A 20751-nucleotide genomic window follows, 5' to 3' on the forward strand; every position below is an offset into this window, starting at 1 on the left:
AACCCTCCGCCTGCGGTAGATGTGCTGAGGCTGGAGTAGCCACCATTTTGCATGTCTAGTGTGTTCCTCCCTCCATTGCTAATAGAGACGATTCCAGCTATTTTCTGGCATCATTACGGCTAGTGAGTATGTTCTAATAATAATTTATCGGCAGGAATGTATGAAAATGTCTTTACGTGTGAATAACTGTCAGGGGTTTGCTTGTATCTACGTTGACAACTCTCACTGTGTCGCTGCATAGGAAGTCGCAGCCCTCAGTACACCGGGGTTGTGCCTGTCAGCGGCTAACTTAGCTAGCATGCTTAAAGTCTCATAGCCGTGCTAACTACCTGCTGGGCTAGGGATGTGGAGCTCAATAGCCATTTACGTGGAGTGGCTTTCCACCAAGTCATAATCATCGTGACAACATGTTATGCCAACTCTAAGTTTCATATTTATATAGAGAACCACCTAGAAGGTTCCTTACAATGTGCCATGTAGTTTAGACAATATTCGGACTAGGTAACAGGGAAGCAAACGAGTCGTCAGGTAGCTAGCTAACGCCACCGTGGAGGCGCTAGCCTGATAATCCAAATGCTCCAAGAAGGCCTAAAACTGCATCATGTCCTGATCAATCGTCGGCCAGATGCAGGTGTCATGCCCAGCCTGTAAATGGCCTATCGTTTTAGTTCGACAATTTGTGCTAATGCTGTTAATATAAACTTTAATTTTACAAAATCATGTCAGCCAAGGTGAAGCTACTGCTGTGGTGTCAACCTGATATGCTGCTCTTTCATTGAAAAATACCAATGGTAGCTTGTTGTTAGCAGACTTTTGGCAGGTGTAATTTGTATCCGCAAAAGTGGCAATACACACTGTACGTTTTCCTTAAATGTTTGTAATTGTATTAGGCGTTTCTAACCTTTGACCATTTTGTAAACATTTCACCAATAATGTGACGTTTCATTTACATTTCCATGAAGCTAACGATAGTTAGCTTAGCATGTTAAGGACGTGGACTCCTTTTTACTCTAGTTTCACAAGTTTGCTTCTTGATGTCGACAACGTATTTCTTGAACACAGTAACATTAAGATAACACACATTTTAATATTTCCTATACGTCATCTTAGGAAGACTATTTTCATTGAAAGCAATGTGTGGGTTAACGGTAAGGAAGTCAGCTGTAAGTAGGAAGTTATCAAATGAGCATGACGTACAGTTTGGGTGATACCTTTTACTTTTCTGTCACATCCCTTTATGATATCTGTAGAAGAAGGAAAAAAGTGCCGTTAAATAGAAACTAGCTCCATGTTATGAACAAACTGTTTTACAGGAAACCGGTGTCTAATATAAAACTGGTGAAGAAAAAGCCAGGATTGAACAGAATCCAAATGTGTCCTTTGTGATGTTTAATAAGTCAGTGTAATAAAATGACGACTGCCTGAAACAAGACAGCAACGACTTTAATTAAAACATAACCTTTTACTCTGCCAACAGCCATGTGGTGAGTAACTTTTTGGCAAAATAAGTACCCGAGCAGGTGCATGAAGTGGAGCTTTATTCAACAGCAGTTATGAAGTATTACCACGGTGTTTACAAATCAGACTTTCGTACACTGACTGAATGGAAAATAGCTCCTGCGTTAAAATATATATTCTCTTGACATCAGAAGAGTTCTTTGCACTTTCTGGTTAACACATTACTCGATACAGATACTTCTTCTATTCTTTACTCCCATATAGTAACAGCAGATCCACAAAATCAGTGAAGTCGAAAGTAATGCAGGAGGTAGCATTAGTAGTGGTTTTGCAGCATTAGATTTTATATCTTTACAAGCCTTGTCAGGTTGCTAGTTTGCAACCTAACTGCAAATAAATGACTATTGGTATATGTTAACTGAGCCTCTACAGCAACTGCTTAGTAGAGTAGCGAAATGATGCCTCTGGTTAAAGACTTGAAGCCTCGTTTGCACACATTCATTTGAATTCCATGATGATCCTGTTGGTTGAGCTACTGCAGTGCCTCTCCCGGTTTAGTTATTCATTCTCATGTTTACCAAATAGGCCTAGTTAATATTAAGCTCAGACTCTCGACTGTTTCTACTGACTTGTGTTTTTGACAGAATTGTAATGTATATGTCGTAGTGGACTTCAGTAGGAGGAAGGTGAGAGGGCTGCAAACAGTGTTGTATACAAGCTTACTAACATTTGCACATCAGTGTAAACATCAGACTCTGTTTTGGTGGGTGACAGAAAATGTTTACATGTGACACATGGGCCATAATATTTTGACTATCGAATACACTTCTTATTCTCCACAAAGGCACAGGACACAATGTTTGACTGTGCACATTGTTGTTCTCTGAACAGATAATCACTTATAGTTTGTGTTATGATAAGTAATAGAGTTGTCTCCTTTGATAGTATTTTATTTGCATCATAGTTGGGCACAGCGCGAGAATAAATAACAATACATTTTATTTTTAGGCGCCTTTCATGACACCCAAGGACACCGTACAATTTGTTAAAAAAAAGAAAACGCTAATAGGCAACAGAACATGATAAAAACACAAACAGGAAATCATGGAGGAGACAATCAAGTGGACACAAATGAAACATATAATGGGGAGCACTACAGTGAGAAAGAGACAAAGTACATTTTTCAACAGCTTGGCAAATTGAGTGGGGAAAAGCCTTTCCCCAGTGGTGGCTCTGTATTTTCTTCATGTTTGATCTGTCTGATGATCTTTTAGTATAGCTTAACTATGCAACTCTCCCAACAAAAAGGGTTGTAGTGGATATTGATTGAATCTGTGCTTTCCCTTTCAAGGCCTCATGGTGTGTTCAATGATCTAATGTAAAACTGTGTTCCATTATTTAATGCTTCTACTGGTAGGATGTCTCAGACTGCAGGTTGATTGCTCCCTGTGGAACAAGAGAGGTGTGGCATGCTTTTTGTTTGTTGCTGGTTGTCAGGCTGTGAAAAGCTAATCTGGGCTGGCTCCCCCACTCTCATGAGAGTAAAAGCTTGTTGTGAACATTTCACAGAAAATGAAAAGTACACCCGTAAAAGCAAGAGGTGTTGATGAACGATAGCATTAGTAAGGTTGTTGGTTTAAAGACATTTAAAGCTCTTGGGTGAATAGACATAGGATGCCTTGCTTAAAATACCTAGAATCCTATTGTGTTTTTTTCATTAACCTTTTGGCGCAGGGGGTGGACCTGCATCTTTTGTCCTTGTCACACAGGCCAGATATCTGCAGGTACACTGTTTGTGAACACCACCTAAATCTGTGATATGGCTTCACAGCAGCACAGTTGCCTTTGTGTCTGTCTTTGACTAAATCTGACCTTGGTGAGTGAACCTGAGGAGCTATAGCTGCCCAAATACTGAGTCTTTAATCCACCTCAATGTGCTCAATCCCTCCTAATTGTTTTCTTTCAAACTAATTGCGCTGTTCCATTTTCAAGAAATGGTGATGATATGAATAAAAATGGTAATTATTTATAATAAGAATTACTGAATGTACTGCAAGAAAGAGGTATTGTAATTTCTTCAGCTCTCAGCAGAGGCTGGATTTACCTTCTTTAACCTGTACTCATTTGATTATAAGCACAGCATGAGGAAGGAGTCATTATTTATGGGGCCCAACACTAGGCCCTTTCAGCTCAGGTAATTTAAATGGTGTTAAGACGGAGAGTAGATCCTTGACTTTATGAAAGTGTGGCCTTTCCTGACCACCCACCCCATTCCTCTTTGATCACAGTGAGTTCTTAGATTCTCTACAAACCACCACCTCATGTAACAAAAGATGCTCTCATTCCCGATTATGTCTGGATCCTTATTTCCCTTAGTGAACTGGCATAGTTACACATTTTTCATTTAATCTCAGCAGCGAGAGTTAATGTAAATACAAAGGTAAAGTGATTTTTTTCTAATGCAGATAAAACTGTTGTAATCTCCCATATTATACAAGTCTTTAAAGAGGCAGGGACACGTATTTCTGAGACACATTTAAAGTTAATGTCTGGTCGATTTAAAGCAACATTTTTCACAGTATCCTTAATCTATACATGCTCAAGTGATTTCTTTTTTTTGAGTTGGTGTCAGCTGGGAACAGGTGCTGGTGTTGATTTTCCATGTAAAGCTCTCTGGCAACTATCCAGCTCAGGATCTAGTAAGATTTCCATAAGTCTTGCTGCTAGGCGCCGCTCAGAACAATAGCAGCTAGCTTTCTGGATAACACAAATGCTTAATATGAACCAGTGTTATTTATAACTGAAAGAGCCACAACACAAAGATGTATTTAGTGTTAAACTGCCATTTAAGACCTTGGGGGGGAAATCAGCGGGAGTTTATAAAGTGTCTAATCTCACCTTTGAAAGTGTTCCAGGTTTTGTTGTTCAAAAAAGCATTTCCAAAAATGATTGGCACGTTTTTAATCCTGAGGGTTAGAAAAACAAAACAAAATGAATATTAAAAAACCTAACATTGAAAACCAATACCCACCCAACAGCAGAATAACTCATTAGTCAAATGAATGAAGTACTGCAAGACAGTCTTCATGATTTTAGAGACAAAATGTACCTCTTTTATAAGTGACCATCATTCATGAAAGTTGGATTAGAATTGAAAAATCAAGCACGAGGGATAGAAAAAATCCAAAGCGGATCTAAATAAGTGTTCTTCCTTCTCCACTGGGAGTTTGAAGATATCGATATCATCATATAAACCACAGATTTATAATATTCTGTATCAGTATTCCAAATGTTTTATGCATATCCTGCCTCTTAGTTTCTTGTCTTGGTAGGCTACTTAAGAATTGCTGATATACTCCCTTTTATAGAAAAACCGGCACGCCCTGCGCCATCAGAGAGTTTGTTTAACTTCAATTCTGTGACACGAGTTTCTTAGATATTACTTGGTAAAACAGCATTGTAACAGGACAGCTTTCAGTCATGTGATCACCTTGACTATGAGGCCTGTTTTAAAGAAGTATGCTCAGTGAATATTGGATCTATTTTTTTTTTTTTTTAAATGGTAATTTTTGGGTGTTGGTCCATATACTGTAAACACGATATAATTTATTCTCACAACTGAGCATGTACATATAAATATTTAACGCTCCTCCTGTGGCCTAAGGCTTGTGTGCTCTCAGAAGTTTTCCACGAGGGAATGTAATTTCAGCTGCCACTCGCCTTTCCTCTGCACTTTGAATACTATTTAGAATTTCAGCTCTAAAAGGAATAGTTATGTTTGCCTCCAATAACAAATGCTAATCAAATCGTTTGCTTTTGGTGTTTTTAGGAGTTGGGTTGTTTTCCAAAGGACACTTCGATTTTTTTATTTTAACTTGGAACAGTCTACATGCACACATAAGAAATACTGAATTTGGGATAAATCTGGATTCTGCTGTTAACCAGATACTGTGTATATTTACATCCACAGCAACCACTTAATGACCGTGACATTTACAATTGGTCCGCAATCAAAAAGATAGTAATTTTCCCTGTTTGTGTAGCTTATCCGTTTTGTTGTGGTTTAGTGCCAACCCTAATGCAATGTGCCAACCTGTATCTTGTTGTTTCCCAGAGAATGCCAGCTCCGATCAGACTGCGGGAGCTGATCCGGACTATCCGGACAGCAAGGACCCAGGCAGAGGAGCGCGAGATGATCCAGAAAGAGTGCGCTGCTATCCGCTCGTCCTTCAGAGAGGAAGACAATACATACCGTTGCAGAAATGTGGCAAAGCTACTTTATATGCACATGTTGGGCTACCCGGCACACTTTGGGCAGGTATGTTGACTGATGGAACGAGGATGACTGGGCGATGGGCAAACATTAATGGAGGAAGCTTATTCCTGTGGAATGTGTTGTAACATGATGACTTGATTTCCAGCTGGAGTGCCTGAAGCTGATCGCGTCCCAGAAGTTCACCGACAAACGAATAGGTTATTTGGGAGCTATGCTGCTGTTGGACGAGAGGCAGGATGTCCACCTACTAATGACAAATTGCATTAAGAAGTAAGTGAAGTAAATATATTTTAATATTTTGCTCCTAAACATGTTTTTTAGCAATGCAAAAGTAATTTGAGATACAATTCATAACCTGTGTTTTAAATCATAAGGTGAATGCAATTTACAAACCCCACAATCCTCCTTACCGGCTGCTGGACCCGTCATAAACAATAATCTTTTTATCTTTATTTCTTTGTGTCCATGGCTCATTTATCATCTCTTCTCTCCACACAGTGACTTGAATCACAGCACACAATACGTCCAGGGCCTGGCTCTGTGCACTTTGGGCTGCATGGGTTCCTCAGAAATGTGTCGCGATCTGGCCGGGGAGGTAGAGAAGCTGCTCAAAACATCCAACTCGTACTTGAGGAAAAAAGTAAGCGTCATTGTTGGCATGTGTGTATGAATACTTAAACTGTTAAACTCTGTGGTCCACTATTCTACAATAACTGTGTGGACATGTATGCTAAAAAGAGTGAAACCGTGTGTCCCATGTTTGCCTTTTTCCTCATTGAGTGTCTTGTGTCTAAATATTTGTTCCCAGGCGGCGTTGTGTGCGGTTCACGTCATCAGGAAGGTTCCAGAACTGATGGAAATGTTCCTTCCAGCCACAAAAAACCTGCTGAGCGAGAAAAACCATGGTAAGTGTGAACGGTTTGTCAGGATGCAGTTTCTGGCCAGTGAGGAAATGTGCCTGTCCGACAGGAATACAGACGCTGTCCTTTTCCCTGCCACTCACTCAAGGTGCTTTGCTCAGGACACCTGGACAGCTCATGTCCTTTCTGTGGTGTCCTTTGCAGAGGAGAGGGGGATTAATGAGTCTGTCATACACTCTGGGGCTGATGTGTACCCCACTTAGGGAAGAGATTCAGTACAGTATGTCACAGGAAAATGTCTTTTGTAATGGTACTGAAATCACTTCTTTGACATCGTGTGGCAATGCAGTAGATTTCTTTAGAAGCATTTCTTTAGCTTATTGTGTAGATCAATCGTGTCTCTACTTCACATGCAGGATGGTGTGACATGGCCATGAGATACACACATGTACCAAGCTAAATTGCCAAATACAAACTGATAATCCATCAAAATGTTGGATTTGTAAAGATGTATATTTCAACTAGACCACGTATCATACGTTTATATAATGTGCATTCACTTTTATACTAAAACACAAACCAATGATGTGGATTACATTTAGAAATAAATAACAGAATTTTCTACTTAGAAAATGTCAAACAGCCGCTATGAGTTTAAAACATATTTATGAGTGGGATCTGTGGCTTCAGAGCTGATGATGAGTTTTCAACCTTGTAACATTCAGATCAGGTCACTGGCAAATGATGTGTGTGCCTGTGTGAGATATTTAAGATTTATGGTGCTGCCACCTGATGTCCCCGGCGGTTAATCATATGTATGCTAGTACATCATACTTTTTGACATCTTGGCTGCTGTGCAATTTGTTAGCATGGATCTTGATACACGAAAAAAAAAGCCTGGTACATGATTTGTAATGTGTGGAAGTCAAATCTTAATCGCAGCATGGCAGATTACCTCTTGACTGATATGGGCACACAGTACGTAGACGTTGTTTAAGACGGACTATATTGTTGTCATCACGCCTGTGTTCAGACCGATAAAAGCACTGAGTGGCAGTACTGGAGCATGCTCACTCATTTCAATGAGAACACTGCATTGACTCAGCAGGGTTGCCAAGGCGGAGGGCTCCTGCAACAAAGTTGAACCTGGCCAAAGTTTTGTCACAACACATCAACTAGAAACTTATACACCTTCCAACTACTTCTACTTCTCTCACAACTAACTTCTAAAGCTGGCCCTATCGTATCATTTTTGTTTCTTATTGACCTAACACTGTGGCACCCACCAACATGATCCCTTGGGTTTTTATGTTGGAATACCCAGAAGAAAATGGGTGATGTTTAACATGTTTTTCTAACTCTGTCTATTCCCCAGGTGTTCTCCATACATCAGTTGTCCTCCTGACTGAGATGTGTGAAAGAAGTCCTGACATGCTGTCCCACTTCAGAAAGGTATTAACAGATGATCTTACCCAACGGATAACAGACTAGAAATGTATGCATTCGTCTTAAGCTCACGTCACATTTCATTCTCCTTTTGCGCACGCACACATTTCCTTTTGGTCTAGCTAAGCTTAATAAGAAACATGTTAAACTTGTGAGGCTTGGTTCGCGCTCCAGGTTTTTTTCTCTACATTCAAAGTATGTCTCAATCTTTGATCTCCTACCACTGTCTTTTCCTCTTGTATCTCAACTGCTGCTGTCCCCTTTCCTCCTCTAGGTGTAAAACTGTGCCAGAAGCACCACCCCTCATGCTCATGATCTTAACATTATTTTAAGCTCTCTGAAAGTGAATGATTTCCAGTTTCCCCTCCCTAACATCTACCTCATATTTTTTCTGTCATTTGTCTTTGTTACAATTCCTGCATTGTGTTAGAATGAGAAGGTAAGAGTACATTCTGATCTCATAGCTGGTGCATGCTGTGAATAGTAATCACCCCTCACACTCAGACGTAACCTAATTTGTGTTGAGTAATTTCATGTTGTGTTTTAATTTATAATTTGAATTTCCAATTTGTAAAGTGATCATTATACTATGTCAGTGTTTTGAATATTATAAAATAATCTTATGGTCCATTTGTCGGATACATTTCCCACTATTATTTTCAGTGTCATTTGAACCTAATATGCAACTCATTTGATCACTGTTTTGAAAGCAATTGGGTGGTGTGTTTTCACATGATTGCCACAGGTGTTTTCACCAGAAACAGATGATTTCCACTGTATCTGTGTCACTGTTAGAGTATAGCCTATTTGTCGTGTCAGAAAATGTCTTTAAGTCACCACTTTGGCATTTTGGGTTGCTTGTTTGTCGTCTTACTCACACTAGAGGATGAAATATATTATCATTAGTGTTCCAAAATAATCCAGTCGAGAAAGTTTTGTCACAAGAAGCATAATATTCAGATTTAAAGCTTAATAAACCAGCAATCTGTTTCCCATAGCGCTTTTCTTAAGTTGCATTTTGAAATCCTTTTACAAAGGGCAGAACATAAAACTGACGGGATGTTTTCTATATAATTTAGTTTTTGTCTGCATTGAATCAAAATCTAGTTTTAAATATACCTTTGTTTACTAATGGCGCATTTCCACTACAGCGCGGAGCGTGCCGTGCCGGGCCCGTTTTTGGTTGCGTTTCCACTAGGCGTAGTTCCGGCTAGCGGGTACTTTTTCACAGTTTTCTGGCTCTCCAAAATCGAGGTTCTTCCCGGGCCAACAACCGGGCTGAGTATGCTAAACTAGAGAGAGAATCGCTGGCAACTACAACAAAATGAACATATTTGACCGTGATTTAATTGTAATGCACGTTTCAAAATGATGCCGAAGTAACAACATACTGATACCGGTTAGTAAAAACCATGAATTAATGCTTTGACAAGTCTGCAGACAGACGGCAGGCGAAAAACCTTTTAAAATGCGTGTTTTCTAAATGGAGATCGGCTAAGCTAATGCAGTATATGCCCCGACCGTCCACACTCACAACAACGGCCTATACAGACATAAATAAACCAGCGACTGTATTCGCCATGACACAGGCAGTCTGTGGTTTGTACTTGTTTAACTTTTGTCTAGTTTCTGAACAGATATTAGGAGCTGTGAGCTCTGAGGGCTAACAGCTAACAGCTGATGTTGGTTTTGTGTTTCGCATTGAAGATGACGTCACGGCTCCGCCTACACTGCGTTACTATAGTTACTACCCCAGTTCCTAAACTGTAATGGAAACGCAGCATAAAGTGAGCCTGGCCTACCAAGGCCTAACTATACCGTACTAAGCCGTGCGAGGCCCTGCAGTGGAAATGCGCCATAAGAGACTTGAAATCTTCTAACCTATTTGTTTTTACTATGAATGTTTTGATTTAATAACCTCAAACATGTGGCTATTAAATCACCTAACCTTGACTTGTAGAGATACAAAAAAAATGTAGACTCAACATTATTATTCTACCTAAAAAGGCAAACATTTTAAACCCTTTGCTCTACATATGACTGGCTGCCGCTATCAATCACAAACTAATCACTTTAAAAGTTAATTAAGACAATGTTATATGTTGAAAAGAAAAAAATCTGATCGACTTTTTTAAAAACTACTGTGATACCTTTCCTTTCTGTTGTCTTTTGTAGCTGGTTCCACAGTTGGTGAGAATCCTGAAGAACCTCATCATGTCGGGATACTCTCCTGAGCATGATGTGTCAGGAATAAGCGACCCTTTCCTGCAGGTAAACCTTTCTTTCTTCAGACAAGTACCCTGAGCTGTAGACTGTTGGATTGGCTTGATGCTTGTGCCATACCATGAGCAACCATGATCAGAACTTGTGATAAGGCCTCCCTCAGAAGTATCAGAGTAAATGAAAGGAATGTTTTAATCTGTTTTATCATCGAAAGTGCTAAAAATGTCCTTATATTGGTGGGGATACATTTTTAATAAACAGGGATTTAGCAGTTTATTGAATTGTATAATCGCACACCTACATTTTAAACAGGCGAGTTGTGCTTGTGAGACCAGAATATACCTTTTGGGGGATCAATAAAGTGAATTACATTTGGCAATTGAACTGACAGGATTGTACTGTTTTTTTCCCCCTTAGGTGCGGATATTGAGACTACTGCGGATTTTAGGCAAGGGTGATGATGACTCCAGTGAAGCAATGAATGACATTCTTGCACAGGTTAGGATTACACATCATCTGTTTTGGGCCAAAAGCTTCCTAGAGAGAGTGTTCTCTTGACAATGTGTGGTGTTTGTATTGACAGGTTGCAACGAACACAGAGACGAGTAAAAATGTAGGCAATGCGATTCTCTACGAGACTGTACTGACCATAATGGACATCAAGTCGGAAAGTGGACTGAGGGTGAGTGAAATTCATATAAAGGAAAGCTTCAAATGAGCATAAAATAGACTTTTCTTTTGCCTAAATGCCTTTTGTCTTCCAGGTCTTGGCCATTAACATACTTGGTCGCTTCCTTCTTAACAATGACAAAAATATAAGGTAATTCATGTGCTTTCAGAAGCTGACCTTGTACATCGAGTCCTCCAAAAAGCCTTTATTCACTCCGGTTACATTTTAATGATATTGTCCTTCCAGATACGTGGCATTGACATCTCTATTAAAGACGGTACAGACGGACCACAATGCAGTGCAGAGGCATCGGAGCACCATTGTGGATTGTTTAAAAGACCTGGATGTATCCATCAAGAGGTGAGTCTCAAGTCCACCCATTACTTCATTTACAATTCCATTTGTATTCATATTTAGCCTTGTTGTTTCTGACCTTTGTCTACTTTTCATTGTTGTGTAGACGTGCAATGGAGCTGAGCTTTGCTCTGGTGAACGGGAACAACATCAGGGGCATGATGAAGGAGCTGCTCTACTTCCTGGACTCCTGTGACCCGGAATTCAAAGCAGACTGCGCATCAGGAGTCTTTCTAGCTGCAGAGAAGTACGGACACTGACACAGTGGGTGTTTCTCAATCGCGAGTAAAGCTGCTTCAGAGCCACTATTTCAAGCATACTACGTCATCGAGTGCCGCCGAAGTACTGTTCCAATCTCCAACATACTTGGAAATCTACCGAGCCCGGCGTACTCCGTTTGGAGAAATATCGATTCTGCACATGAGTAGACTCCGCGGTCTTAAAATCCCCACAATGCTTTGCGCACGGACCAATTTCCCCAAATCTGTGGCGGAAGATGTAAGGCGGGGCCTCTCATATGACGCACACCTGCACACTTGCTAGCGTGTTCCACACTTCGTTTTCCGAATGCCAGGAAGTATTCTTGACTCGCTTCTGAAGCAAGATGCTCGGCAGACATGTGCTACCAAGCAAGCGTACTCGTGATTGAGAAACACCCACAGACTTCACCACACAAACCTGTGCTCAGCTGCTTTGTCATAATTGGGTTCACATCCATTGTGACCTTGGCTGCAGTCGTAGAATGAAAACAAATCGTATGTCTCTCGTACATTGATTGAAATAGACATCGTCAAGGGCCAAGAAAAGATGCGATGCTGAATGATGATAAAATGAGTGATCCATCGTCTGACAGACCATGATGATACCATTTATTTTTTTCTGACAGCTTTTGTCTCCTGTCTGTAGAGAGTTTTGATAATTTAGCATGTTCAGGATTATTCTTCAGTGCTTTGCTGGGACTAATTATGGTTTAATTTGTGTTACAGGTATGCCCCTTCGAAAAGATGGCACATAGACACCATTATGAGAGTCCTGACAACAGTACGTATTACACACACACTTTAATGCCTTTGATTGTTGTTTGTAATTTGATTCTCAGCATGGATAATAATAATAAGTATTACCTTGAGTACCTCATAAAAACTGGTATTAGACATCTTTTAGCATTGTTCATCACGACATTTGTGGTAACCCTTACAGGCAGGGAGCTACGTGCGAGACGATTCTGTTCCCAACCTCATCCAGCTCATCACCAACAGCGTGGAGATGCATGCCTACACAGTGCAGAGACTCTACAAAGCACTGCTGGACGACATCTCACAGGTCAGTGCATCTTTGTTTGGGTTATGATTAGATTTGGTTACATCTCTGTCTTTGATTCATACAGACACACTAGCTTAAGAGCGCAGCAGAGTGTAATCATGTTTCTGTGTGTTCTGTAGCAACCTCTGGTGCAGGTGGCGTCTTGGTGCATAGGGGAGTACGGAGACCTGCTCGTGTCCGGACAGTGTGAGGAGGAGGAGCCCATCCAGGTACACGAGAGAGAGAATCCTGGTCTAACACGTACACACACACACACACACACACACACATGGACTAGGATATTTAACCAATGTTGTGATATGAGACTAGATATTGTGTACGATTTTCAATATCTTAAGTGTCATACTTTCCTGCATTATAGTAAAGTGATTTCATTTACCGGACAAAAGTGTGTTTGTTGTACCACAGAGGTGCTAATGCAATAAAATGCTGTATGATGATAAAATGAGTGATCCATCGTCTGATGGACCATGTTGATACCATATATTTTTTCTGACAGCATTTTTCTCCTGACTGTATGGAGTTAAGATAATTATCAACAATATTGTCACAATATTGATTTTGAGGTATTTGGTCAAATATATTGGAATATTTGGATTGCCCAGCCCTCACATAGACACAAAAACACATACGCGCACATATTAAAGACCAAACTATGCAGGAACTTCAAACACTAGGTCACCAGATGTTCCTTTCTTCTCTTCCTTTTGATGAAAGGTGACTGAGGATGAGGTCCTGGATGTGCTGGAAGGCCTCCTGGTGTCCAACCTGTCTACACCTGTGACTCGGGGTTACTCCCTCACCGCCATCATGAAGCTGTCTACTCGCTTCAGCAGTGTTAAGTGAGTAATGGCCTCTTAGACATTTGGGTGCTAAGGTAAAAAAAGTTCACATGCTACTTTTCCCCTTTTCTAACCTTTCACATTTTATTTTTATTTCAGCCGGATCAAGAAGGTGGTCTCAATATATGGCAGTAGCATCGATGTGGAGCTACAGCAGCGAGCTGTGGAGTACAACGCTCTTTTCAAGAAATACGACCACATGAGGTAAAACTGCATTACTACCACATTCTCACAGATCCAATATAGTGCAGTAGATAAGGATTATTCTCCAGTTTTTCTCTCTGCTTACTCTTTGCCTTTTCCCTGACTTCAGGCCAGCTCTCCTCGAGCGAATGCCCATTATGGAGAAAACTGCTACTAATGGCCCCACAGAGATTGTGCAGACAAACGGGGAGACTGAGCCCTCTGTTGTGGAAACGAAACATCTACCACCTGTCACCCAGCCAGCCAATCAGGTGAGGGCAGTTTTAAATACCTTATTTTGGGGAAATATTAAGGACCATACACTTCTTTGTTTGGAATTAACAGAATACTTTAACCACGAGCTGTTTTTGGCAAACAAAAAAAACAAGTAATTTGACAGTAAATCTTTTTAAATGGTTTAGATGAAATTTGAAAATAATGAATGCAAGTCTATTGATAATGATACATTATTTGTTATAGAGTAAACATAGATACTGCAGGTATTTAATGATGTTGACATGTTTGTTTTGTTCTTCAGGCTAATGATTTATTAGACCTGCTGGGTGGTAATGATGTGCCAGTGATCCAGACCACCATGCCCACCAAGCCTGCCTCAGCTGGAGGAGAGCTGCTGGACCTCCTGGGCGACCTCTCACTAAGTGGTAGGATTCTCTGTTTGAGCTTGATGTTGCCCATTTCAGATTAAAGCAAGGACCTGGTATGAATGTGGGTTTGCTACCAGGGTGAATGTGATGTCCAACATGTGCCTGCTCCGTTTCAGCAGTGACTTAGTGCTGACACTGTCTACTTTTGGTATGAAAAAGTGAACCAAAACCCATGTGTGTGGATGTCCCCACTCTCCAGGTGGCCCAACCCCAGCTCCTGCTCCTTCTGTTCCCTCCTCCCAACCCTCTTTCCTCCTGGACGGCCTCACCTCTCAGCCCCTGTTTAATGACATAGCAACTGCAGGTGAGAGTCTGTTACCCCCCTTCCCCATCTGCTCCCAATTAGATGGAAGTCTGTGCTTTTGTCCTTGTGTATAAAATCACTTTTTGTGTGTTTCTTTCCTTGGATTGCCATAAAACGTCCATTGAAATGTTAGATTTTGTATTTCTACATCTCTTGATGGTCTGTTTCTCTGAAATCTCCACACAGCTATTCCTCCGATGACGGCATACAACAAGAACGGCCTAAAAATAGACTTCACATTTGAGAGAGCTAATCCCAATCCAAATGTCGCCGTCATCACCATCCATGCTTCCAACTCGGCAGATGCGGACATGACAGAGTTTGTTTTTCAGGCTGCAGTACCAAAGGTAAGCGGGCACATTGTGACATTGATGTTAAGTGGCTGCATTTAAAAACGCTCAAATGCATAATGGTGAAGTGTAGAATTTACACCAGATTAAGTTGTTTTAAATAAGACACATGAAATTTATAAAACATTCAAAATCATTCTACAAATCCCACATTTGGCAACAGCACCACCCTGAGTCTGTTTGTCTAGAGAGAAAGATCAGCTTGAGATGTGTTTGTTGGTGAGATCTGGCAGCCATGATAGATAATCAGAAACAGTTTATTTCGCTTAATCCTTCCAATTTCATCATTTACATAATTGAATAATTTAAGCTCACCACTTTTGGTCGCTGTCAATCAATGTTTTAATAAGATTTTGGATATCGTTATATCTTAAGTGTCGTCTTTTCCTGCATTACCGTAAAGTGGTTTCATTTTTTCTTAATTTACCGGACAAAATAGTGTTTGTTGTACCACAGTGGACAGAAGGTGCTAATGCAATAAAATGCTGAATGATGATAAAATGAGTGATCCATCGTCTGACAGACCATGTTGATACCATATATTTTTTCTGACAGCATTTGTCTCCTGGCTGTAGAGGGTTTAGATAATTTAGCATGTTCGATATTGAGGTATTTGGTAAAATACATTTTTTTCTTTATATCGCCCAGCCCTCACATAGACACACGTATGCGCACTGTGAGCACCCCTCCTTATGCTCCTGTAAGAGTCCATTTCTCCATGGGTGTCATGATATTTTCATCTAACATAATGTCTCGTATTTGTTTGTCAGACATTCCAGCTGCAGCTCCTCTCCCCTAGCAGTAACGTTGTCCCAGCACTCAACCAGGGAACTGTCACACAGGTCATCAGAGTGCTCAACCCACAGAAGGTGAGTTTGTCCTGCTTTTTAGTTTGGTTCATTTGTTGTCCTTTTGAAGAACATTTAGCATACGTTTAAGACAAGTGCAGTGTCAAATGATTTGCAAGAAATTTTATAAACATGATCCCCCTCACCACATTTCAGCAACAGCTACGAATGCGGATCAAGCTGACGTATACCCTCAAAGGCTCGCCTGTGCAAGACCTGGCTGAGGTTAATAACTTCCCCCCTCAGTCCTGGCAGTGATGAGCTGCTTCTGTTGCCCCTAAAAGCCCCCCACCAAGGGAACTATGAAAAAGATTTTTCTTTCACCTCCCTCCTTTCTTCCGACGGACCCTCCTGTGACGTCACTGCAGTCAGCTGCCCTCCAGTTGCATGGGAAACGGCAGAGCATCTAACACAGGAGAGAGATACAGATGTTACGAAGACCCTATTGACTATTGACATCACCAGATTAATTGGGAAAACATATCAATCACTGAACTTTCTCTTTTTTTCTTTCTTAATTGGTTTCCATGATGTCTTTTGTGTAGTAATACACCCTCCGCCCAAAAGCATTACCACACACAAAAGCACACATGCACACCATTTACTGTGGCACACTTCTCCTCTCAAGTCACTGTAGAGAAAACACGTTGTCCACTTTGAGCACTGCAGTAACCATAGTTTTAATTTATAATTTAGCTCCAATGCAGTTGAAGCATTTTGCTCCATTGGTATTTATGATTGGCTTTCCTTTCAGTATATATGATGGCAGCAGAAAACGCTTTGAAAGGTCTACTTAGTGCAGTTGTAACTCCTCTCCGCACCATCAGTGATATAACTTGTCAGAGAGTTGTATTCATTTTGAATTACATTAATTTGCTTAAAGCATGTTTGAGCATTTGTAGGATCACATCACACCTGACTCGAGCTCGGAGGGGAACTTCAGGTTCTGGTAGTAGGCGTCTTTATCCTATGTTTCTATAGGAAGCAGTCTACATTGGTTTTGTCACAATGATAAGAGCATAAACACATCCAACATGCCCACTTTGATCACCTGCGGCTGGTTTTTCAGAGAACATGCTCCAGTTTTTCCCACACGGCTCTCCTGAAATCATCTCATCTGTAGCTTTTAGTTAAAGATCTGTATAATAAATCCTACGGTTAATTGCTTTGCATAGTTTGGGGAGGTTTATTCATTAGGATGGATTTCATCCAGATCTGAAATGTATCTGAAGATAAGCTGATCGCATTTTGTGTTTAAAATCTGCGTATAAACTTGTCCTGCGTTTGTCTCTTCCGATACATTTCAGATGTGTTTTCTCCTGGTTGAGCTTAGTCACCATGCACATACATGTAAATGAAGCCTGTTATGAATGTAGTTACATGCACTGAATGCTTTTCCCCCCCTCATGTCTTCTTTCTCATGGCTGTCTTCTTTAGGGATGTTCATCTTAATGGCACTATTTTTGTGAAGTATGTTTTATTTCTGCAGTAATTTGACTTAATTATTTATGCCTGATATCAAAGTGATGTGCCTTTCTGACTTGGCTAGATAAAAGCCCCTGAACTATTGAGTTCTGTATGAGCTTCGTTTGTAAGTCCGCTTGTGCGCTGATCGTGTTTTCGATCTGAGGGAAATGGTCTTGATGATTTTGATTTTGAATCACCTCATATAATAAGTTAAACCTTTTCACTTCTTTGTCTCATAATTAGGTTATAATCAGTCACCAACTTATATTGGACTACCTTGATGTCTATTTGTCAAAAAAACGTAATTATAGCTACACAATCTTGATTGCTATACTGTGGCAGACTTTCCATTAGAAATGCCTGTTGGATGATATTGATAAAAATCCTAAAACAAAGCAAACCTCAAAGATTATGGCAGCTAAATAGATGTAAACATTTGATAGGCTGCCATCAAAGTGTTTGTAAACCAGTATAAAGTACTGAAGTGTAAAATCATTAAGGTCCCCCGTCAGACACATGTCGAAGTGTGAGTTTGCATCACTTGGAGAGGTACTGTGACGGGTCGTTCTGTGGTGACTCTCGTCTTCAAATCAGAATTCTGACCATGCTGTCGTGGACAGTAACCTTAATACCTCACAATGTTATCTCTTTCTGATTACTTTCAGTTGTATTGGGTTGACAGCTTTGTTTAGTCATACATTGCAATCAAGGGGAGCATCTGCATGAGAAACTAATGTTAGTTATTCATGTCATTACTTCAGACCAGCAGCCCTGCGATGCTGTGTTGAGATCCTCAGATGTTCAATCAGGCTGTATACTTCTTTTCACTATGCTTCACTATCTCCTTACGTCTGTGACCAAATCAGAGAGACTATTAGCTTTGGAAATATTTTTGAGCTATGATATGTGTATATGGAGGAAATTATTTCAGTTTTTCTGTTGACAAATGCTATATTGGCTTTTTTTCTGTATATATTGAGGGCTTTTACAATTTTGTCTCTTGTACTATCTTTCATCATTTTTTTTTAGATACCATTTTCTAAAATTACCAATTATTCACAATGTATATTGTCTAAATTAATCTAGTCACCATTAGTCTATAAAGACTTCCCTGTATCATCACACTCTCATTGTAAAAGATATATGATCTGCTGCCTGTACATTGTATATAGTTGTAAAACAAACAAAAGCCGATCAAATTAAATAAAACCCACATGAAGATTAGCTAGGAAGTATAATTGTATGCATATATGTACAAAAAGAACCTTAAAAGGATGCAATTGAGCTGCATTTGATTTACAATTCTTCCTACTTCATTCATGATCGGATGTGTCATCTTTACTTCTTTTACAAAGATGGGAGGCTGTTTGTCGGGGTTCTATTGGATATTGAAATGAGGGAAGATCTATCGTAACAGATGTTGTCTGAATGATGTACTGTACTACTGAGAAACCTAAGCACAGTGTTGCACAGCAGCAGAAGTGGCACCTTTCTTCATCTGCTTCCCTCCCCCTAAACGCCTCCTGTATCCGCACCCTCCTGAGAAGAGGAGAAGGTTTCTTGTCTCGATGTAACTCTTTCTTTGGGTCTAATGTGTTTAGTGTTCTGCACTCTTGACTAGTCCAACTATCAAACTCCCCTCGACCTACAAAATATTTTGTGAACTGATGCCCTGTGGTTCTGGCATGAAAGCTGTCGTGGTTGCCTGGTAACCTTGTTGTCTGCCATGTCCAGCACTTTTTCTAAAAGCATTTTGTTTCAATAATGCCACTCTAGGAGAATTCTAACCTCACTGTGATTTATTTTCCCCAGTTTGGTCAGATTTCAATTCACGAGTTTTGTCTGAAAAGGAGCTGGTTGAAGTTGTATTATATGCTAAGTGGTTTCAGATGTGTATGTTGGAGCAGCAGTGTCCTTTCCATGTCTGGGTCTGAACAGTACCTGGCTTTCTCATGGCTTTTTTGTATTACTCTCTTCTCGTCTCGCTGATGTTATTTGCTTCTGTGTGACAGACCTTTCAGTTTTTCTTTGTACTCACTGCAGGAGGAGCTGTAACGCATCATGTCTGAGCCCTTATTTTAAATTCAACTTCACATGGCGGTTAATCATGACATGAGAGAGGAAGGCAATGGATTGTTGTTTTAATGTTACTACCTTTTTGATTTTGTGTTATTAGTGTGCTGCTTTACCAGCCCCAAAACAAGCCTGTGCTACAAGCTAAAAACCACAAGGGGGAGCTGTGCAAAACAGATGGAAAATGAAGTTTCATACATCTAATCCTGAATGTTTTGGTTGGTGTTGTTTGTATTGTCTTCTTCAACAAGTATGTATCCATGTTAATCACATCTGATCAGCTCTTTCAATGATACCGTAAATCCATGCAGTTTCTAAATGTACAAATGGAAATAATGAACCCAACATAAGTGCTTTGGACAATTGTAACTCAAAAGGAAGAAAAGAAACGGAAACAAATACCCATCAGCGGTGTGATCAGTGTGTGTGTGTGTGTGTGTGTGAGTGTGTGAATGATTGCGAAACAGAGAAAATAATCATGCTTGATAAGAGCGTGATAGCCTGCGACATGTCTTTTATCTAGATAGGACATGATTTTTGGCTGCAATTTCAACTTTCAGCTTCTGAGCTGCATGTGAAAACCAGTGTAAATAACGTCATTTCTACACTTGACCTGAGACTCTTTTTTGAAATGCAAGAAAAGTTTGAATTATAAAGTCTGTCACACCAGATTCATGGGTCAGTACTAACATGTACAATAGGAAGTTGTTCAAATAGTGCTCACAATGCTGTTATTGTTTTTAAGAATGATGAAAATGCACATCCGTCATTTGGATAATTGGATACCTAATTTTTTTTATGGCTTAATCTGTGTAAAGGGCTTGGGAGAGCATCTGTATTGCCACCCATGTTCACTTTCCCTGTTGAATCAAAAAAAGTGCATCCATTGTATTTTGAAAACAAAATCTGTTTGTTACTCCCCCGGCCTGTCCTGACTGTAAAACAATATGGTGTCTGATTTGTTGGGGGAGGGTGAAGGCATGAGGTTCACTTCTTTCAGTCAACGTTGACATGTTGAACTGAATCTCAGTTCCATGGCTTCAAGGTGAGTGTGTATGTCAGACTGAAAGTATGAAATGATGATTAAAGATGAAAAGTTGTAAACTATTAAATGGGATATTTTCAATTTATGCTGTGTATTCTTGTCTTTGGGTTGGAGAAAATGATCAAGCGAATAAAAAGTCAAATACAAAAACCAGTTTGTTTTCTTGGTTTCAGGGTGGACCATAGCTGTCTGATCTATTTAATTTAGTGCTGGGCTTATTAAGTTTTTTTTAATTATTATTAAGGAATGGGTTATTAGAATACATTTATGTTTTGCTGTGCCATTTATGCCAATGCAGCCATCTCTTAAAATGTTTAGGTTTTATAGACCATTACAAATCAAAAGAACCGGTATGCTCAGTGTT

The 20751-nt window shown here is 40.1% G+C and overlaps 1 protein-coding gene across 4 annotated transcripts; it reads left to right on the plus strand.

Moving 5' to 3' along the window:
• Positions 1–28: 28 nt before the first annotated feature.
• Positions 29–20472, plus strand: ap1g1 (adaptor related protein complex 1 subunit gamma 1). 4 transcript variants are annotated; one of them, XM_034116075.1, is made up of 24 exons: positions 29–122; positions 5573–5776; positions 5880–6004; positions 6233–6374; positions 6543–6639; positions 7970–8046; positions 8471–8479; positions 10216–10311; positions 10681–10761; positions 10847–10945; positions 11028–11083; positions 11180–11293; positions 11394–11534; positions 12274–12328; positions 12488–12610; positions 12730–12819; positions 13328–13452; positions 13552–13656; positions 13766–13907; positions 14174–14297; positions 14500–14604; positions 14791–14951; positions 15725–15823; positions 15959–20472. In XM_034116075.1, exons 2-24 carry the CDS (start codon positions 5576–5578, stop codon positions 16058–16060), a joined length of 2469 nt encoding a protein of 822 aa, XP_033971966.1. In that variant the 5' UTR covers positions 29–122; positions 5573–5575; the 3' UTR covers positions 16061–20472. The 4 variants fall into 4 exon arrangements, with proteins under 4 accessions (XP_033971966.1, XP_033971968.1, XP_033971970.1 ...); XM_034116077.1 differs by having other exon boundaries at positions 15965–20472; XM_034116076.1 differs by having other exon boundaries at positions 33–126.
• Positions 20473–20751: the final 279 nt, after the last annotated feature.

Source organism: Trematomus bernacchii, unplaced genomic scaffold (genome assembly GCF_902827165.1).
Source record: "Trematomus bernacchii unplaced genomic scaffold, fTreBer1.1, whole genome shotgun sequence".
NCBI classification, from domain to species: Eukaryota; Metazoa; Chordata; class Actinopteri; order Perciformes; family Nototheniidae; genus Trematomus; species Trematomus bernacchii.